This window comes from Columba livia, chromosome 2, assembly GCF_036013475.1.
Source record: "Columba livia isolate bColLiv1 breed racing homer chromosome 2, bColLiv1.pat.W.v2, whole genome shotgun sequence".
Classification (NCBI taxonomy): Eukaryota; Metazoa; Chordata; class Aves; order Columbiformes; family Columbidae; genus Columba; species Columba livia.
In genome coordinates this window covers 152,456,336-152,477,610 of record NC_088603.1, presented here as the reverse complement: position 1 = coordinate 152,477,610, position 21,275 = coordinate 152,456,336, and the positions used below count along the sequence as shown (strand labels likewise).

At 39.7% G+C, this 21,275-nt stretch overlaps 1 protein-coding gene across 11 annotated transcripts in view; it reads left to right on the top strand.

Annotated features, from left to right (window-relative positions):
• CYRIB (CYFIP related Rac1 interactor B) overlaps positions 1 to 21,275 on the top strand; it is a 101,801-nt gene that overhangs the window by 62,680 nt on the left and 17,846 nt on the right. For 6 of the 11 annotated variants that reach the window (XM_065054404.1, XM_065054406.1, XM_065054403.1 and 3 more), the window contains 2 exons: positions 8,664 to 8,700; positions 21,096 to 21,178. In XM_065054404.1, the coding sequence (XP_064910476.1) occupies positions 21,106 to 21,178 (73 nt within the window). In that variant the 5' untranslated portion in view covers positions 8,664 to 8,700; positions 21,096 to 21,105. Of the gene's footprint in view, positions 1 to 8,663; positions 8,701 to 19,987; positions 20,071 to 21,095; positions 21,179 to 21,275 lie in introns of all 11 variants that reach the window. The other 5 variants (XM_065054413.1, XM_065054414.1, XM_065054410.1 and 2 more) reach the window with 3 other exon arrangements.

The window sequence follows — 21,275 nt, the reverse complement described above, 5'->3', positions numbered from 1 at the left end:
GTTAGAAGTGAAGGATTTTGTTCAGAAGAGGTATTGCATTGAGTAAGGGCATATTGCATGTGTTACAGACTTCTGTATGCCTTTGAGTGTCTGGGAAGTTTATATATATCAAGTCAAATGTGCTGCAAGAAATATAAAGCAAGGTGCTGTTTTGTTTTGCTCAGTGCGAAATGATTCCTTGATTAAATGAGGAAATAAAAAGTGGGACATTTTTGACATCTATGTGTGCTTCAGAAGGGTTATTTTTTAGTTTGTGGAAACCTATGTAACCAATCTAGAAAGTAGTGAAGTTACAAATGTTTCTGAGCAACTTGAAAAGCTTTTACTGCGGAGACTACAAGATACCAGCTGTAGGGTAATGTGGGAACCATCGGGGTAAAAGAATAATCCATCACAATGAAGTTATGTACTGTAAATACATGAAGAAAAATTAATATCTTTCTGACAGCTGAAACCACTTTTACTTCCAAATTGTGCCACAAGTAAAAAACAGTATCCTTTGGTAGTGTTGCTCTAAATACATTGCTGTAGGCTTGCCTATAAATTCTATTTGCAGAGCTTCTTGAATTGATTTGTTGTTCTTGTGGAAGTGGGTTTGTTGAAATGGTTCTCAATATGTGGAGATTAAGTACTACTTTGTGTTTTTGACACTCAGTATAAAATATGTTGGTAGAAATTGAGACCATATTGTTGTTGCTCTACCAGCATGCATGTATTTTGTATTTATGTTGGTAAGGCAAGAAGGAGGAATAGGTGGCAGTTTTTTTTAGGCCAAACTGAGCTGTCTCCTATTTATTTGTCGTATTTTATCTTGAGGCTTGTTGGAGGTGGCTGGCTCCCATAGCATCGGAATAGATTGAGAAGCTAAAAAAGTTTGTGTAATCCTGAGTCTTTTGAAGTCTAATAGTTCGTATTAGCAATGAATGCAAATAATCTGCCTGTGCTGATGCAATGTGATGTGGTATCTTTCCTCCCACACGGGACATAAAACTACTTAAAACCTTGAATGAAGATGGTCGTAATCTACAAATGATCAGTGACAGGGTTTTCTTTACTGTAATCAAGCAGAATTCAGTGTAGAACTCTTCCCAAATATCCTTCCTTTACATGCAGTAATCCTACTGCAGCAGTTAATAGAGTAAGTTTAAAAATAAGTGAGTTTTGAATCTGGTTTAATGGTTCATTTAGTCAACTGTGTTCTGCTTGAGACTTCAGCCATGCCGATTTGTTTATGAAGGTAAAGCTGCTATTTTTCTCTACCTGTAAATAATTGTTCAGGACAACGTGAACTGTTTAATTCTGGTTGTCCAATGAGCCTTCAAATCAGAGACATAAATTTAAGGGTTGTTTTGACTTTTCGAAAAGTCACTTTTAAACAGACCAGCAAAATATGTAAACTTTTCTCATCAGAAGGACATTTGTCCTGAAAAGCTGTTCTTGTGGAGACAGGTGACTGGATTTTCATATTACATTTTATGCGTCTGTCCTATAAGGTTCATGTCAAATGTTTCTTATTTCATTTCCAGACTTACAGAAGGACTCTATGCGCTTATTAAAGGGCATTTCTAGGTTTGGTGGAGGTGTGTTTGTTTTGGTTTTTAACTCTGTAGGGACTTGAATGATTAACATGTAGTGCTTCAGATCTGGTTAACGTTCAGCTTACTGCCTGACCACAGAATTGCAGTTTTGTTGTTCAGAATATAGAATATATATAGATTCCATCAGGATCCTTAAGTCCAACTCCCTACTTTCCTCAGGGCTACCTAAAACTAAACCGTATGACTAAGAGCATCATCCAGATGCTCCTTGAAGTCTGACAGGCTTGGTGCTGTGACCACGGCCCTGGGGAGCCTGTTCAGAGACCGACCACCCTCCCGGTGAAGAACCTTCTCCTAATGTCCAATCTGAACTTCCTCTAACACAGTTTGCCTCTTTTTAGCTCATTGTGGAATTGATTTTGGAAAAGATTGAGCAGAAACACCGTGCAGCTGTTGATTTGCTATCGTGCAAGAATGAAGACCTTGTTGTACAGCTCCTGTTTCTTTGTTTTTTTTCCTGACTGTTGGACACAGCTGTTGAGTACAGACAATGGTCCCTAGGGGATGGGCCCAGACATTCCCATTCGGTGTCTATTATGGTTGACACCCTGTATTGTGTAACTTTGGTGCACGCTTCCATCTTAAATGCTACCCAATAAACATTTGGTCACAGGTTAAAAATAACATAGTTAGATTCTTCCTTTCTGGACACCTAGTGATTGACATGATTGTTGTGAGTATTCTTATAATATTTTTTGGCATCTAATCACCTGTGTTTTTCTTTGTATTAGAATAATCTCAAACTTCTGTTAATGGAACATTAGTGTTTAGCTGTTCTGCGAAGCTTCCCACTTCCATTCCCCTCCCCCCCTTTTTAATTTTAGCTGAAGCAGTTATTACAAATCTTTCCATGTAGGTGGAGCTGAAGGCACTTGTGGGCAAGGTGGAGGTGCTGTCAGGAGTCCTGTAGGACTATATGACAGCAACTCTGGCAAGAGCAGAGCTCCTCTGATCCTTCTCAGCAGAAATCACTGCTTGTCCCAAGGCTCTGTCATGGAGTCACTCTTGCCCACTGTTGCCTCCTGGCTTGTGCATGAGTTAGGACTATGGAAAGGCTGTCTTTACTGAGACTGGCTTAGTAAGGCAGTACTAGGAAACGTAGGGGGGAAGCAGTTAAAGCGAACTGCTTGGGTATATGTATAACCTGCTCAGACATTGAGTTTGTGAGAAGCTCATGGCAAAACATAAGAAGGGCTTTTCAGCCTTTTTGGAAGCTAGTCTGTGTTATTTGAAGTCTGGGATAAACAAATCCATTGCTTCTGAGCAGCAGAGATGCTGTCTGGGAGACTTCGTAGCTGTAGCCTAATCAGCTTAGATCTAGGTTCATCTTACCCTTTTACCTATCAGAGCATTAACTATGGCTTCAGCTCTCGATTTCTGATAACTGTTGAGGAACCAGTTTATGGTTACAACTCAATAAAACCAATAAAATGTTGTTCTAAGTGCTAAGGCTCTTCTGTGGTTGGTTTCCTTTCATGGTAGAAGTTCCTTTCTCTTCATATGACTTAGTACAGTCCTGAGGAAGGTGGGTTTTACCTTGAACGTAGAAACCCAGATTGTAAGAAATAAGAACTCGTCTGTTTGAGTGTTACCGAATAGGGCTATGGGTCTTGGGGCTGCTCAGAGCTGATAAGACACCACTAATAATGGTGAATGGGAAAGCCCTTTTGACCTTTTCTTGTCTTACTGTTTTTGTTATGAGTGTTGCTGCAAACTTCCTGGGACAGGGTACGGTTTCGTTTCTGTTATGCTGATATGAGTCGGAACTCTGAGTCTTAAACTTTGCCATATTCCTAAGAAATTATATCATTTGTATAGCTGAGATAAAAAAGCTGTTGAATCACTTGGTTGCTATTCAGGAACACTTAACAACTGGGTGTTAACAGCTTAACATCAAAGGAAGCATCTACTGCAGAAAAATAGCAACCTGAAGGAGTCACAGGGAAGTTAAACATGCAGTACATAGCAAACGGCAATATCATTTAATGTGAGAGCATCTGACATATCTCTTCCTAGCTTAGGAATACTTAAGGACTTTTTTGAGGACTGAAAACCTGCATGATATATAGTTCTTTAAATTCTCCTTGTGTAATATACCCAGTGCTAAATCACTTCAGGATTTAGATTTAGGAAAGTTCAAAAGGAATAGAAGAGATAATATGCTACCAGAAATAGCAAGATCAGTTGTTTGAATAATTGACTATTAGACACAGGACTTGCTTCAATAATTCCTGCAGGCTTTTTTTTTTTCCATCAGTGAAAGAGGAGGTTGTGTAGCCTGGACTGAAATATCATGGTTTTACCTCCCCACCTCACCACAAACAGAAAAAATCCACCCCAAATTAAACAACCCAAAGAAGTCCCATCTCTGTCTTCCTAAAACTCCTTATTTGTCTTCTGGTTACCCAACATTTAATATTCTCACTAGCTTTGAGAAGTTAAAAAGTTTATTTGGAAACATGTAAATTAATTTTCTGATTTGACTGAAAAAATCCTTTGTCTTGGTCTTCAACTTACAGGGTTTTTTTTTCCTCTATGTAAAATTTGGACCAGATGCAAAATTGAAGATTATGGTAATTCATTTTACTGTTTCCACTAAGCCAAAGCAGTGGTTTGTTGTGGAAAACATACCCGTAATAAGTGGATGAAATACAGTTTTTCATGCTAAATATTAGTCTTATATATATATATATATATATATCCTGTATATATATATTGTGTAAATATCCTCTTATGCCGTATAAGCTTCACAATTATCTGTGCCACTGTAGCTGTGTAGAATATGGGTTATATTGGCATAAATGCATTTTAATCTGTGAATAAAGGACCAAGCTGACCGTGTGCTTTTGGCAGGTGTTGACACGGGTTGATAACTGCCAAGTAAGTTTTCATATCAGATCAGCCTTTCTATCATTATATTACAAACCTAAAGCACAGGTTTGAGTGCTGCAAGTAATATGGAATACTATAAGACAGCACTGAGAAATTATATAGGTTAGGGAAGAGCTTAATATAACGTAGAGGCTTTTACGATAAAATTAAGCTTCAGAAGGGTAAAGAAAAATGAGAAGAAAGATTTGAGCTGGAGCCAGAAGTCAGAGAGGTGGTTTTAGAGCAGTCAGACATATATTTGCTTTCTTACAAAGAATTAAGGTTGCTTTGCAGTAGTGTTGGACTGACTTTGCATAGACTTAATCTAATGCCCTATCGCCATACAGATATCACAGAATCTTCTTTTAGAATCTCTGATGATAACATTGGAGTTCACCTCCATTCGGTATTGAACCATGGGTTCATCTGCAAATGCCCTGAAACTTCCTTTGAAACGTAATTAGCTATGATTTACTTTTTACAGCCTAGCCACCTGTTATTGTTACTAGAGGAAAAATCAGGTTTTATTACTAAACATTTCTTAGTGTTCTTTTTTTAATACCTACAAGATGTGGGATGTATTTGACTGGCAGTTGGACTGGGCTTATTTTTTATGTTTTAATGTGTGCTTCTCAGAGTAACCCATTTTTGGAGTGGTTTCCTCCAACCTAATTTCAAGTCTGTAACTGAAGCAAGAGAGCGAAAGTGTCTAAAAATTACTGGAATGTTGCAGGCTTGGAGCCAGTGCCTGTGCTGTTCAGCAGTGTGTACAAGGAGTTAAGAGTCGTGGATGAAGAACATCTGGGCTGCAATCCACCTCTGGCTCACAGAGGTCAAGGTGGTGACGCTCACCAAGGGAAATCCTAGTGCGAACTTGAACTTCAAACACGCAATTTAAACATTTGCTCTGTGAAAGGCTGGGTGCCTAACACTTCACATGGTGTACATGAATCCTGTGCAGGCTTTCTTTAATATAAAGTGTTGTCAGCTTTGGGAAGTAATTATTTCAAAGATCCCCGGTGAGCTGAGGTACCGATAGAGTACATAGACAGTAAATGAGGTTCTTATTGTGGAGTTGTTGTCGATTCTTTCTTACTACTCAAATGTTTTCAGTTCTTCATAGGCAGACAAACCCAAGTGTTGGCAAAGCTCACAAAATGACCATTGCTGTAGCAATTTTTGACTGATGGTTGCTGACAAGTCTGTGCTTGTGTTTAGGGCCTTCTTCATCAGGTCAGTCAGCGCTGGGCGGGAGACACTGGCTTCACGCTGAAAGGTACTAGTCAGCTTTTCTCTTCTGAAATATTTCACGTGCTGCTCCAATATGAGGTGGATACCCGAACACAGGGCTTGTTCAGTGGTTAGCTAGTTATTAGATTTTTTTCAAATTTCATTATCTACAATGATGCCAACCAAGTTTACTCAGTGTACTCAGGGTACCATTTAACTTGTGTCAGCTACAGGCTTTTCCTCTGACGAACTTAGTGATGCTTGGTTTTGTTTTCTTCTGAAGATGAAAGCAGAAGTTTAGATTATTCACTGGCCCTCTCTGATGGCTGTAGGTGTTTTTCCATGTTTGTTTTCCAGCTGTTGTGGTACTATAGTTGGCCTGAGCTGTTAGTATATGCTTTGACCTTCCTGCTGTGGTAGAGTTTGGCTGCAAGTCAAGAGAGAGGAGGGTGTGCGATAGGCACTCATACAATGGGATGCATTAATCTTTGTGCTATTTGACTTCATAAAATGGTACTAAAAAAAAAGGCTAAACAAAGTCTGTGAACTGTTAACCCATTGAATAAAAGGTAGTTTTCCTGCCCAGAGCTGCTTCTCTCCGTAATATAATGTTAAATACTTGGCTGCCTCAGAATCACAAGCAACTTAAAAAAATGCTTGGTTCTGTATTATTCAATTTTCACTACCTATTAAATTGTGTAATATACATGTCTCATCTTGTGCCTGTTGCTGTTCTTTGAATCAGTCAGAAGGCAGCTCAGGTACTTTGCAGATCCTCTGTGCTAACTGGGAGAACCCAAGTGATAGAGTCTGAACCTGACAGTGGGCAGCTGTTCTTTTAGATACTCTTGTGTCTGAAGTGAGGTGCATCTGGAAGTGCAAAAATTGTGTGAGGAATTCATCTCACCTCTAGTTCATATCTGGCCTTTTTTGATGGATGTTTACTGATTATTCCTCGCTGACTGCTGGAGATCTGCAAGTCAATTTCTTCCCTATTTAGACAGTGCTTTATTACATTGCAAAGTGCTAACCTCTACATCTAAAATACCATGAGATATGAAGTCACGCTGTACAAAAATCAAATATCTATCAGCTTGCCAGCATGAACCAAGTTGATAGCCTGATCTGAACTGCTCTGCGTGAAGGCACGCTCACCGATACTGAAAGATAGAAATCCAGTTAATGGATTCCTGTGCTCACATCTCTTTGCCCATTATTGATGACAGTCCAACTGCCCTATGATTCTCAGCTTTCCTGGTTGCTTCTCTGTTGCCTAATGGCTTTCCTAGGCCATTCACTTATTCATTGAAGCCTGCAGGACAAGCTGCCGGAGCATCAGCACACTTTGCTTACAGGTGGCAAGTGCTTGTGATTGCAAGTGATTCAATCTGGAGGGATGTAAAGACCTGAGCAATTCTAGCTGTTTTTTGTTTGTTTGGGATTTTGTTTGTTGTTTTGTTGTTGTTTTTCTTTAATAATAATTTTATCAGTTGGAAATTTAGACATTTGTTTGGTAGTGAACTAATGCTATTAGAAAACATTTTTCTAAAAGCCCCTAGCCTTGCTGCTATAGTGTTGTGGTTTGTTTGTTTTCCTCTCTGTTACTTTCATATTTATTTCTATAGTCTGGTCATTCTAATGAATCTGGACTTCTCCTTTTTCTCTGTAGCCCAGTGAATTAAGTTGGACTCTCACCCAAAATCTTCTTAATAAGAGCTCCTGACAACCCCCAAAAAACCTCTACACCTATTTTTAGGTGTAATTTTTTAGTGTTCTTAAATGTTTTGTCATATTTGATTTTTCTTTCACTTTTTTTTTTTTCCAGGAAATTAAGGTTTGTAGTGGTGGGTCAAACTTTGGTTTAGTTTTCTCTTTTCACATTATCAATTACGTTCATTTCTGACCTGCAAGGGAGCAACATTTTCCAGTCAGCGTCTGCTTTTTGTTGCTTCATCTCAAAGCACGACCCGAGCAGTTTGCAGTCATGAGGAGGGGAAAAAAACATATTGAAATTATGCTTAGTGAGAGTGGGTGAGCTTTAGGGAAGTTGCAACAGCTCCTACCAAGATGGTGCTGTTAACCATTCTTTTGTCCTGTGAATGAGTCGTTGTCCTGAACTACTTGTTGCTTACTCCTGAGAAAGTGAAGGGAATCTGAAACTGGTAAAGGCAAACACAGTTGCTACTCAAGGAATATCCTTGTCAAGGGGGAAGCCTCTTTGAGGGAGATGCATACACTGTAAAGAATGGAGAAGTAATTTTTTCCAGGTGTAACAATGTCCAACAGGCTTTTAATTTTGCTTTATGAGATACTGTAGTACTCCATATCTTCTCATTTGAACTGTACTATTAACATAATTATTTCACCAGCCGTAGGTTGGTTAATAATGTGTGTGGCACACTGAGGCTGTGCAAGAAGGTGAGTTTTCTTTAAGTGAATGGATTTCATTGGTGACGTGAAGATGCCTTCTGTGGAGGGCAGCGTGCAAGCCAGGAATGGTTTCAAGAGCTAATTCTGTGTGGTTGAATTAAGTATCCTGTCTTATTCTCTCTAAAGTTTGTGTCTGCAAGGGGAAAGGCAAGTGGAACAATTTGCCATTGGTATTTTATTGCAGCTTTGACTCTTCAGTAATTAAGTTTATTTTATTATGGGTTATGTGTTCTTATAGATTATCTAACACCAGCAGTCTTTTTCCCTAGAAACATGTTTTTTTGCCAAATAATTGTGTTCCCTCTGTACTTCAACAACTAGAGACAAAACACCGTTCTGCATTCTGTTTTAACATATTTTTTCAACAGTCACAGTGACATGTGTATCCAGAACTGTGTTCATGAAGTAGACTCAGAAAAATAGTTCAGTGTCTGGAATAGAAACACATTGCTTTTAGAAGGTCACATAGTGTTACATTTAAGACTTTTGGTGCAAAAGAATGAATTTTCATAGTATCTCTTTCTTTTAAAACAGACTGGAAGCCGAAAACAGAGTGCAGCACTGGCTGTAGGTAAGAATTGCAACTTACCCTCCTTGAAAACTCTCTTGACATACGAGAAGCAAAAATTATGCTATATTAACTGGTCTGAAAAGTAGACATTTTCTCTTCAAGAACTCCTCTTCCCCCCTTTGTTTCTACAACTTTGAAATTTCTAGTGTTCATTGCAAAGTGGTGATCTATAAACTGATTTATGCCTCTCTGTGGTTGAAGATGTTAAGCCAGGTTGCAAGTGCTTGGGTTTTAGCTTGCATGGTACCTCATCACACAGCCTGGTAATGGTTTTGAAAACTCTTCACCGTAGCAATGTGAAGAAGTCCCATTGTTTCAGTAAAGGCATTTTTAGTGTGCAGAGGGTACAGTAGCCTGACGATGTTGAAGAACTTATCCTGGAACATTGTGCTTAAACATCTTGGAAGATGTGAGTGAAGAGGTGATGTGTTGGTGTTTATTCTTCCTCAGTCTCTTCACTAAAGTTACTGTGTAACTTCAAATCCTTTCTGAAACAGGGGCCTCATACCAGAAACTAGTTTCTGAACTGGCTTACAAGGCTGAAGAGGTAGCATGTGCTCGTGTGAAGGTTTTAGCTTTTAGTTTTATAACCTTCTACTTGTCATCTGAGGTACCGCAGAGAGTGTGTGTGTTACGCTTCATGTTCATTGTGCTGTGCCAGCGTAGGTGACTGTCTGCTGGCAGGCTGGGAAGATAACGCTACCAAATGTGAGGTAGGATTTATTTTTCTTCTGTTTCTGATGAATCATCAAAAAGCTCTTTGAATTCTGGGGAGCTCATTAAATTGATTTGTCTTCAGTTTTGTTGAGAAGAGTAGAAAACATTTCAAGTGCTGTTTCTGAAACTACGTGCGTACTCCATTCAGAAATTCAGAGTATGCGTCTTTATAAATGTGTTGCTAAAGTAATTGTCCCTTATTGTACTGTGTCATTGATGTATTAAAATACTTGTTTTGCAGAATCGCTGGTTTTGATGAGGTTTGTATCACGTATTTGTAATTCGTAGAGGAGCTTATGGCAATGCTGGGTCAGACCAACAGTCCTCGTAGCCTCCCGTCTTGCTTCTTTGGGGTTATGGAATGAATCTAGGACCTGGGCAAGCATAAGGCAGTATTCTCCAAATCTACTGTAAGCTAATAAAAAAAACATCCAGTATGAGCAGTAATAGGACCTTTTTTGTTTGGTACCCTTTACTTCTGAAGTCTTGGGTAAGTATTATCAAAACCACAGTTCAAAGTAGCACAAACGTTTATTTGCAGCATGGGATACATTTGCAAAGGATACATTGTAAGAGTCAGACCATGGGTGTGTCTAACCAAGTGCAGTCTCCAGGAATGAACATCTTCCCACTGCACGTGTGCACTTGGTTTTGCTCATCCTTTCACACCTCCCACTTGTTCTTCTGCTGGAACAGTGCTGCTTCTCCTCAAGAAGGTGAGAGTTATCCAAAAAACTAGTGCAACTCAAGGGGTGTTGCTGGAAATGGTACAGCCTGCAGAAGGACAAAACCATCCAGTGAACAGCTACAGCACATGGAAAGATACTTCTGTTTTCTTTTAAAAAAGTACAGGAATCAATAGTATTTCTGTTATTGAAGGAAAAATATTTATAAACCAAGGTAGTGTTGTCCAACTCATCAGCCCTGAAGTTCAGGTGTCTGATTATTGATGCTTTCACTTTCTCCAGCAACAAAGTAGCTGCCAAATTATTAACAGGATCTTAAACCAGCTGGGAAGCACCAGTGTGAAGGTTTTGATGGGACTGGCAGAGCCTGACCTAAGCAACACTTTGAACAGGAAAGCACCAGTAAGCCAGCAAGAGTAAAGATTTGGAGATGATTAAAACTTTGGTTAAGCTACAAAGAATGGGGCAAACTTAACTCAATGTCACTTTCTGAATAAGGTTAAGACTTGAAAAAAGCTTAATAGCTGCTGAAACCTGAACCTTCAAACGTGAGCAGATGCCTAAGGAAGAGCAGAAACAGGGAGAGCATGGAATGGTGGTGGTTTTAGTAAGTATTTCCAGGTTAGGTATTTTTCTGAGCCAGATGTGATTATTAAATGTATTCAGTTTACTGAATGGCTTTCTGTTTTGCGTATGTACCTGGTTTTCCCCAAGAATTGCCGCAAACTCCTGAGAGAAGATTATCTTAATGGATTGCAGGCTATATAATATCACTGGAGAATAGCAAATGTCCCTCCATGTTTCCAAAAGGGGATGAAAATAAATTGTCTTATGATATCTTACACTTATGGGACACCTTTAATTCAACTTCAAGATTGAAGTAAAGTTGGAGGTATGTTAGGAGGGATGGAAAATGAGATAAAATATGATTATATTTAGTAGCCCTAGAGGAATCTAGACCAATGTGGTGTGGGTTTTTGTTTTGTTTGTTTTTGATTTTTTTCCACTGGCTTTCTAACAAGAAAAACTATTCAGACTCAACAAAAGTAGCTGATACTTGACTCATGACATGAACTGAAGAAGTAACTTGAAATAACAAAGATTGCTGTAGAACCTTGATCTTGCAAGAAGTCTCTCAAGAAACTTCAAAGAAGCAAACAACCACATAGAGACCAATTTTATTCCCCCTCACTCCCCATGCTGCCTAATGCTACTGTCTGCTTTGTGACTGTTTCCAAAAACAGATGGGATGGGAAGGAGGATCATTCCGCCAGTCATCCTCTGTTGTGCCATCAGTAACTTAATGTGTTTCATTAGCCTTCTGTATTCTGCAAATACACGTTGTCTGACTAGTGTCTCAGAAACAGGCGGTGCCACAGAATAATCCAAAAGCTGTCCCGAAATACAGAAATCTGTCCTTCCAGCTACACGATTTGCAAGGCCATGGGACTTCAGTGTCCAGCTTGTACACACAGGGTTTGTGATTTCGTGCTGTGATATTCCAGAAATAATCTTTTGAGATAGAATATGTAAATAGGTATTTATATCCATCAACTTGATGACTAGGTGATTTGTCACAATGTTGTTGGTGTAGGATTTGCAAGCCAAGGCACTGAAGGGGTGCAACAGTTCGCAACCAAACTAAGAGAACACATTTCATTTGAGTATTAAAGAGTAGTGCAGATGATTGTTCCCCTTATCCTAGTACATTAGGTGGCAGCATTACCAAGGCTGTTTCTCAGAGCCTCGATGCACCCTTTTCCAGCTTGAGCACTGACACGGATGTGAGTTTGATTCCTACAGATAGGAATTCACCTGTTTTGAAAGAAAACACATTTCCGAAGGAAACAAGGCTTGAAGAGGCGTGCTTTTTCACAACTGAAATGCCAACTGAAAGGTGGCAGATCAATTGGGCTAGACACTACAGCGAAATTAGGGATTGAAGTCATTCTTTTTTCTAGCAGTTAAGTAAAACTCACAGGCTTTTTGTTTTCTGAAGCGCTGGTGGGAGAAGGACTCATACAAATTATTTTGGGGTTGTTTTGTGGGGTTTTTTGAAGGCAGGGTTGACAGCTGTTAAATTACAGGCTGACATCGCTGTAATGTGAAACTTTCTTGGTAATGTGGTAATATAGCACAGTTTTAATAGACATACCATCTTTTGTGGAGTGAGAAACTTTTTTGTAAAAGGAAATTTAAAAAAAAGCAATCTGTAAATCTACCGCATCTGTTGTTAAATGCGTTTTTACATCTTTATATACCTGATAAAATTAAGAATATTCTCAGCTTACTTTGCCAAAAGACAGACGTCAAGATCAACCGCTGTTTCCGTGATAATGTCACAGTATCATGGACCAAATGCAGCATTTGGGCTGGAAGGAAACTGCTGGCACTCAGGTTGTCGAACGCATTCATTCCAAGCTGCTTTTTCTGCGGGAGATGGAGCTGTGAGGTGGTGACCTCTGTTGGAGCAGTTACAGCACTGCAAAGGGCTTTTCAGATTTCAGACTAAAGGAGAAAGCGAAGGGGAAATTGCATTTGAATGTAAGTGTCCCTGAACTGAAAAAAGTTGTGAGGAGTTGTGTGGGGTTTGGTTTTTTTAATTTTTATTTCTTTTCTCCTAATGGTTGCGATGTAATTGAATTAATAAAAAAGCGTTATGCAGAATTAAGCTGGAAAGCATGTTGAGCTTGTATATACAGTTATTTATTTTTAGTGCCAGATTCACTCTTGGAAGACGTGTGTGGTTACTCGTTGGAGGGTAAATTAGAGCAGATTTTTGGAGTGGAGTCTTTCGCTTTTCAATACAAGTTCTGTTTTTAAAATAATCGGGGTTTATTCCAGACTTGTGTGGGCACACTTAGATATTTTATTGTAGCTCATCAAATAAGTTATTCAGTGTCAGCTGCGCTACTGAAATATTCCCGAATTAACAAGGCTTTAAGAGTCCCTCTTCTAAAGCAACTGTGGCTTCCTCAGTGTCTTTCTCTTGGTTTCCTCTAAGTGGAAAAATGAACTGAATAAACACTGACCTGACCGGACTTCACAATTCTGGTTTTGTGGAATGTGAGACTTTCTTCACTAGACTATTTTCCTTGGCAGGCCTCCATTTTCCTGATAGGACGAGCTTTGAATTTGGTTTTGTTCAGCAAGCAGACATGATGTGTGATCTCAAAAACAATGTAACTTCAGCTTCAACTAGAACAGTTTATTGTATCAAAGGCAGTTTAGCCAAGAGGACCAACATCACAGGCAGCTTTCAGCAGCTTTTAAGTAGCCTGAATACCTCCTTTCCTATACACAAACATTTTCTATCTGGCAGGGTAAATGTTTTTTTACTATTCAGGTAAGATATTGGTGATCGAAGCCCCAGGAATTCAGCGAAGCTTGGTGTGTGTGGTTTGGGGGGGTGTTGTGTTTGTTTTGTGGGTCTTTTTTGGTGGTGGTTTTGTGGTGTTTTTTTTAATGTAACTTTTACTCTTCATTTATAGTTGACTGGCAATTAGCGGTTATTGGAACAGTAACCGCTAGATGTCAGGAGCAGAAAGCACCACACAGATACCTGCATAGGTTTAGACTGTGAACTATGTCATAAACCTGTGTAGAAAAATTGATGAGATCTTACGCTTGCTAGAAGTTGCCCAGCAGTGAATGAAAATGTGTGTTATGCAGAAATGGTGACCGTTGTTGCACTTCATATCTGTGTTTGGTTCAGCAGTTAGATGTCAGTATCTGAAGGGATAGGTTAAATATTAATAATTTTACTATATCTATCATGAGTCCTGAAAATAAGACCGGCTTGTCCAAAATCTAACTTGTTTTAAGCTAGTAGCACTAAGCTTCTCCTTCCTAAATCTAAAACAGATACTTCCCATTGTTTTCCAGACTGAATAACTACTTTTTGTTGTTGTTGTTTTTGTTCACTGTTACCTCAATAGTTATTTTGTGTCTGGACAATGTGGTTTTTTACCTTTGGATTTTGTTTAATGATAGATCCTCATTAAACACCACTAATGTCAATAGTAGGAATTAGAATGTGTCAGCGCGCACCTGAGCTCCTCCAGCACTATTCAGAAGAGAAATAAATGGACAAGAGACTTGGAAAAATATGTTTGAATCCAAGGAAAACGTTAGGATCTTCTCAAATAGTGATTCCTACAGTGTAGTTGACAAGCCTGTTTCCATCTCTGCAGCACTCCCTGGCTCTTAAGGTTGAGGGCGGGTATATTGTCAGTGCCTGCGAAGCTGGAATGCTTCCTCGGGAGAGAAAACGATGCTCAATCCTATAGGTTCTCTGCCCTGTAATGCTGCATGTTGCTAAGGGCTGACTGGGATTCAGCTCATGTGGGCAGCCACCTATTTAATGTCTCTTGCTTTTTTTCCCCTCCCTGTTCACAGCTAAATGCTATAGGCAGAAAATGTTCAGTAAGCCTTGAAATATTTGCCAGGCTGATAGGATTATCATTCTAGAAAAACAGTATAGGGAGTCATCCAGCTAGGTTTTTCTTTATGTAGTGACACTGTAACTGTTGTAACATATAGTGTTATACTTTATCTATAGGCTTTTAATATTATAAGTGTTTTTCACTTACTATTTTACCACAATGTCTCTGAATTGGAGGTTTATGCCACACGTGCGTCACCAACTGAAAACTTCAAACTCAATCCCTGGAAGAAAATATTTGCTCTTTATTAGATATGCTTTCCATATAGTGTTGTGCTTCGCTTCCTCCTCCACACACCAGGGCATGGCTGTGAGGTTTTTGTGGAGTACAGTTTTCATGCTCTGGATGTTCCTCTTCAATCTGAAGCTTCATTAAAAGTAGTCTTGGGAATAGTGTATGGTTTTCCAAAAGATAATGTTTTCTTGAAGCCAGCAGTCTTCAATGGTCAGAAACACATTGTTTTCATCTATTTAACTAGTGGTGTTTTTTGTTCATTTAGGTTTTTTAAACTAGTTTGAAAGCATACTGTTCTTCCAGTAGAACAAAGCAAAATGTAAAATGCCACTTAAAAATGTCTTTGTAGTATTTTACCTTTAACAAGAGTAAGTTTTTCAGCTGCACACCAGTTGCAAGCAAAATCTTTGTTAATGTACAGTTTTTCTTTCAGGTGTGAGAGGGGGAAATTTCTTTAGCCCTCAGCTGAATTTAGTTGCATCATGTATTTCTATTAAATTTCCCCTGGGCTTGGCTGTAGGGAAAAAAAAGAATCCTGCAACGCATCAGGGATGTTTTCAGCATGAAGGGCATGCGTGCAAGGCTTGTTTTGAAAATATGCCTTTGCTTTCCGCTTGTCTGATCATGACACTACACGCAACATCATACAACCCCATAAGGCTGTAATGGGCCAAATCATTGTAATGAAATGTGGCATTCCGTATGTCTTCCTCCGCAAGTAGGTCAAGTTTGAACCATGTTCTTGGCTCACGCTGTGATTTCCCATAACCTGCTCCACGTGGCTGGAGTGTTGTGCTGAGTGCGGAGGATGCCAGGAGGGATTCTGGGCAGCTTCACAGGGACACTCAGTTTTTGGACAGATACTAGTGGGTTTTTTTCTGCTCTGGTTTTATGCTGTTGGATTCATGACAAGAGAGGATTTCAGTGGTTTTAAGTGTGCTTTTACCAAATCTTACACTGTTGGTTTAACTAATGAGTTACCTCTGGACACTGCACTATAACATCTTAAAATCAATAAGACTCCTGGGAGAAAAAACAGTTTGCAAGTGTTGAAGTGTACTATATTCTGAATGAGAATACCAAATAGAATTGGACAGAGGTTGACAATCTGAAGCTGTGGAAGAACAAATAGATAGCAACCTAAATCCTGACCAGCCTTAAGTACAGTTAATATTTTTATGTTGATTATTACAATATGCAAAATTCTCCGTGGTAAGGATTACAGCTTCGGTGTGGATTTCATTCCAGTTGCACTGAAACAATTGTGGGTCAAAATGTGTGTTAGCACCCACAAAAGTCACCTCCAGTCGGTGTTTTAAGTCAGCTGTTTGGCTCTGAGACAGAGCCCAGCTGCAGGATATAAAACTCAGTCAGTATTAGTTTTTGCTGTTGGTTTTGGTCTTTATACAGGCTCAAATCTTTCTTGAGTTGGGGCTGACTGATGTGGCGATGTGCCCCAGTTGGATGCAGTTAGTGCTGGAAGTTGTCCTTGACTAGACAGTGATAGCCCAGTGTCAGGGCTGGTTATCTGCAACCACGTCTGACTTTCTAAACCAGTAATTCTACTCACTTTAGCTGAAGTTGTGGACTTGGAAATTGGCAGAGTGCTTGGTAAATCAGTACTGACTGGACACATCATGGGAATGATTTACCAAGGTATTTATAGAACTGCCAAAGTCATCCGTGCTGGTGATGCTTTTACAGGGCATCAAATAGCAGTACAGGTCCCTGAAGACACCTGTAATGGCTGGTTTTGTAGACTGTTTCTATTACTATGTGCAGGTTGTCATCATCTTTGATATTAGAGCCTGTAGTGGACCTTCTTTCATGTGGTGTGGGCCCAGTAGAAATGAAAATGTCAGGCCACTTTGAACAAAACAAGAATCTTTATACACGCACCAGACTCCTGACAGATCAACTAATCTAGGCAGCTTTACTCTAGATTGATCAGGTGTTCTGCTGACATAGCCGCCTTGCAGAAATATCAGTTTTCATTTTTCCTTCTATAGGGTTCCACCTGAGTGCAACAGCTGCTTCTTGCTGCTTAGCTCTACCTTTGAAACAAAATAATGTACAGCAGTGTAGAGCCATCTAATGTGAGCCGTGGCATGTTGACCTGCGACTGCTTCCATGCATCCGGGAGTTTCCGCACTGTGACACTATGGTCTTGTTTCCAGAAGGTCATAAGATAGCTCAAGAAACTAGTGCTTAGACTTGCCAGAAGAGTAAATTCCTATGTGTTGGATCTTGCATTCATTACCTTGAATGCGAAGGAGAGGGAAAGTGTCTTCCCAAGAAATGCTACATCAGTTATATCTTCTCAGCTTCGGTCTAAATTGAGTTTTCAAGCTCCTTTTCTAGCTTCTTGAAGTCTGACTTTTTGGATTACAAACTTGTAGAAATGGTCTACTTCACAGTTCTTGCAACAAATCTTCTGGTATTAAAGAATAATTTATATTCTTGAATAACTGTTAAAGTTCATCTTGGTACAAGTTTCAAAAGCACTGTGTTTGTCCATCCTCTTCTAGATTTCTGTTCACTCCATAAGAGCTCAATATGCGATGAATGCTTTTCTGCTAAGAAAGCAAATGTGATCAGGTGTCTTAGTATGTGAAACTATGACATGAAGAAAGTTTATCGAGGTCTTTTCAGTGTGCTGAACGCACAAGGGAAGAGGTCTGTAATGAACAAGTGTTCATGCGGCTTTGTATTCATGTAAATTGAAATGTATCCCTGTATCGTATGTTTTCATCTTGTTGCTGTCACAGTTGAATTAATCCATTCTGATCATCTTCAATTCCTCTTGTTCTCTTAGGGAGGCTGTTCACTCAACTGTTACCGTGAGGTCAGTTGTATCTTCTGCCTGAGTTTGTTTCATATCTGCTGTTTCAGATACGTGCTTCTCTATTTGTTAAACTCGCTCCCAGAACAGAAACCATATATTCTTACTGGCCAACTTTGAAGGGTGAAGGTCTCAATGAAGGTATTTGTGTGGCAAAACTGAGCCCCCGACCCTTTACTCAGTTTAGGAAGTGGTAAGGATTCAACTGAACCTTCTGCTCTGCCCTGGCTCTGTGCTGTTCTGTGAACTTACCTTCAAAACACTCCAACCCTGTACACAAGCCCTTACTCTGACCTGCAGAAGTAACGTTCTTCAATATTTAAACCACATGCATGAGCCTGTAAACTCTAAGGAGAGAGGTTAATATCAAAGGCAAAACCCACACAGAGGCATTTACTTGAGGTACTGAAAATATTTTGGAGGCGGAGGGGATGGTGCAGCTGAAGAGCCAAAGCGTGGCAGTAATTGTAGGTATAGCTGGAGTTCTCTTTAGGCAGTAAACGCCATTCACTGCTGTGTATTCACTGCTTGCTTCTTAACATTGGAATTGAAACGTGTAATACGCTGTTCTGAGATTGAGGTTTGGTTTTTAAATCTGAATCTACAGACTCAATCAGCTTTAGGCAGCTTGTGCTTTTGGCTTTTTATTGCCTTGGTTGAAAATATTTAAGAATGCCTGTGTATTTCAGCTTTTTCCAGATTACGAATGTCCTTGTTGTTGGGGACTGGACTGGCTGGCTTTTCCAGTCCTATGTTACAGAACATGCTTGTGAGATGAATTTAAAACTTCCTTGAATAATGGGTGTTTCTTGCAGGCTTGGAAATCTGATCCAACTCTCCAGAAAACTAAGTTCAAATGCTTAGGAAGCTGGACTTAGTTTTCTGGTGTTTCAAGGAGAAAGTTGAATGTGCAGAAAAGCAAGTGTACACCTAGTGATGAACTTCTGTGTGCAGAACCCACTGTCACCAGTTGGATTACACTCAAAGTTGCTTTCTAAAAATCTAGAATTTTAACTTTTGGTGATTCTGTAGAAGTTGCTGGAGCAGTGACTAATGTAACTAGTAGTTGGAGCAAACACTGAGTAATTTTCAACCATCTGGTATTAATTCCCGCTTCCTTCTCTAGCTTTTGTTGATTGAGTGATTTATTGCTGAATCTTGTGGATCCTTAAAAGTAAATTGTGTGCTTTTCTTAGTTTGCTTTTCCCTAACACACCAGTTGCGTTTTTCTTATAGAACTCAAGAAATCTGGCAACACGGTTTCTGCAAATCTGTTTTGCCAGACAATTTGGTTTAATTTCGTGTTGCTTCAGTTTTCTTGATTCCTAATAAGTTAGTCACTCTTACTGTCACACCGCTTCCCTCCAAGTAAGCATCAGTCTTCAATGAAAGTAAAAATCAGGGGGAAAACAAGGGCATACACTAGTAGCTTGATAGAGTTACACTAATTTGAAATTGATTTTTAGATCTTATGCTTGAATCCACATGTCAGACTGTTGATGGCTTATTCTTAAATAATTTGCAGTCGGATTTTTGGGTATTGTCTTGTGCTTATCTTGCAGCAGCACTCTGAACTCCTGATATTGTAGGGCAATGATTCTTGCATATGTTTTCAGCTCTGTAAAACATGGGAGAGTCCTTGGAAAGGCTGCCTTGTTATGAAATGCAGTTTTCATAGTCCTACTGAAGGTATTGATTTCTGAAACAACGTTTGCAACTGTTTATTTATCTGACCTGAATTAATCTAATGACTATGTAATTTTTCTTCCACTTCTCATTTCTTTTAGCTGGAATGTGACAGCAAACATAAGAAGAACTGTTGAAACTTAATTATCTCCTGGGTTTGGAAAAGTCTATCATATTTAACTCGTCACTTTACGTGATTTAATGGGGAAAAGTGTTCATTGGCCACAGATGACTACTACTAAGAGGCTTTTGAAATCTGTTTTGGATTATGGAGAGACGGCAAAAATTAAGCTTATGATGACACCAGTTCCATTTGAGGTTCCTTTTGTCTTGAGCAAATGGCTTTGGCTTTGTCGCTGCAGTTAGGCCAAACAATTGCTCAGTCATCATAAGTAACGTAATTGTTCAGCTGTATTAAACAAGGATGATAAAGAGCCAGTAATGCAGATCTTTGTTTTTGTCAAAGCTATAACTCTTAATTTTTTCAATAATCATTCCTCCCTGGGAAGAATGGGAATGGAAATGTGCTGGAAGTGCGTGTTTTCTACCTCCCACCAGAAGGTGATGGATCCAGTGTGCAAAACCCGATGGGAGCCCTGCTCTGCTGAGCCCCAGGCGTGTACTCAAAGTAGGAAACACTTATTGGAACTAAATGATTTTGCCATTTTTATTTTTAGGTTTGCTGGCATGGGTAATCTCATTAAGGTGCTAACCAGGGACATAGACCACAATGCAGCACATTTTTTCTTGGATTTTGAAAGTAAGTCTCTCGGCCCTTCACAGCTGGCGTGTTTAAAATGGTAACAGTAGGGTTGCTTATACCTGCTGCAGTGAAGGCTAGGGGACTCTGTTGCAAATCTATGATTTGGAAGAATAAAGAGTTGCATGTGGTTTTTTCCATTCTTTTTTCTTTTATTTTTCTTTTTTTTCGCCTTCCAATAGTAGCCAAGCCACCATCATGCTACTGTGTAAATTTTCTTTTCCTTGTGCTCAGTTGTTTTGGGTCTCTGTGGTCAGTGATGTCTGTCCATCTGCCTGCAAATCAAGTAATCATAAACCGAAAAAATTCTGTCAGTATGCCTTAGTAATCCATGCTGAGCAGCTGTTCACTGTAATCCTATACAAGAGTGAGTACTAAATCGTTCCCGATCCTGGTTTGGTCATTCATGGTGCAGTTAATGTGCGTTATTTCCATCCGGGAAGTCTGAAGTGGAGTTACCTGAGCTTCACGAATGCTTTAGGCAACTTGTATAAAAGAGCTGTGGCATACTTGTTAGCATTTTCTGCACACTGAAATGATATTTTCTGTTTCTAGAATGGCTTTCTGACAAAATTATAAGGGCTGAGAAAATGAAAGCTCTTTCTTTCCGTTGTCCCATCGGGTAAAAATCCGTAGCATGGCAACCATGGCAATGTTTGCAGATGTGGTACTCGGCTCTCAACGTGGTGCTCCTGCTCAGGACTGGTGCTGGGGGTACCGGGGCAGAACTGGTCCCTGGTGATGCCTTCACCTGGAGTTCTGCCCCTTTCTCAAAGGGACAGCCCTGAAGATGCTGGTGACATTGTCACTTCTTCCAGGCAAGCTGCATTGCATCTTCGGGACCACCAGCTGGACGCCCTCGAGGTGGGGGTGTCCTCCAGCCCTCAGGGTGACAGCCCAAAGGACGGGTTCATGCCTGATGGAACTCTCTGGTCTTCTTTCCCCCACTGCTTCAATCAACCGTATTTGGGCTGTTCCTTCTTATAAAAAGACAATTTTCTTTTCTCTCATTCTTGTCTTGGCAGGTACCTTAACATGGGGAACCTTCTAAAAGTTTTGACATGCACAGACCTTGAGCAGGGGCCAAATTTTTTCCTTGATTTTGAAAGTGAGAAGATGATTTTTATATCTCTATTACTCTTTGCCTGCAGTAGACTGCATTTGTCACGTACTAAATGTATGTTTTCACTTTGCCATCCTTCTAA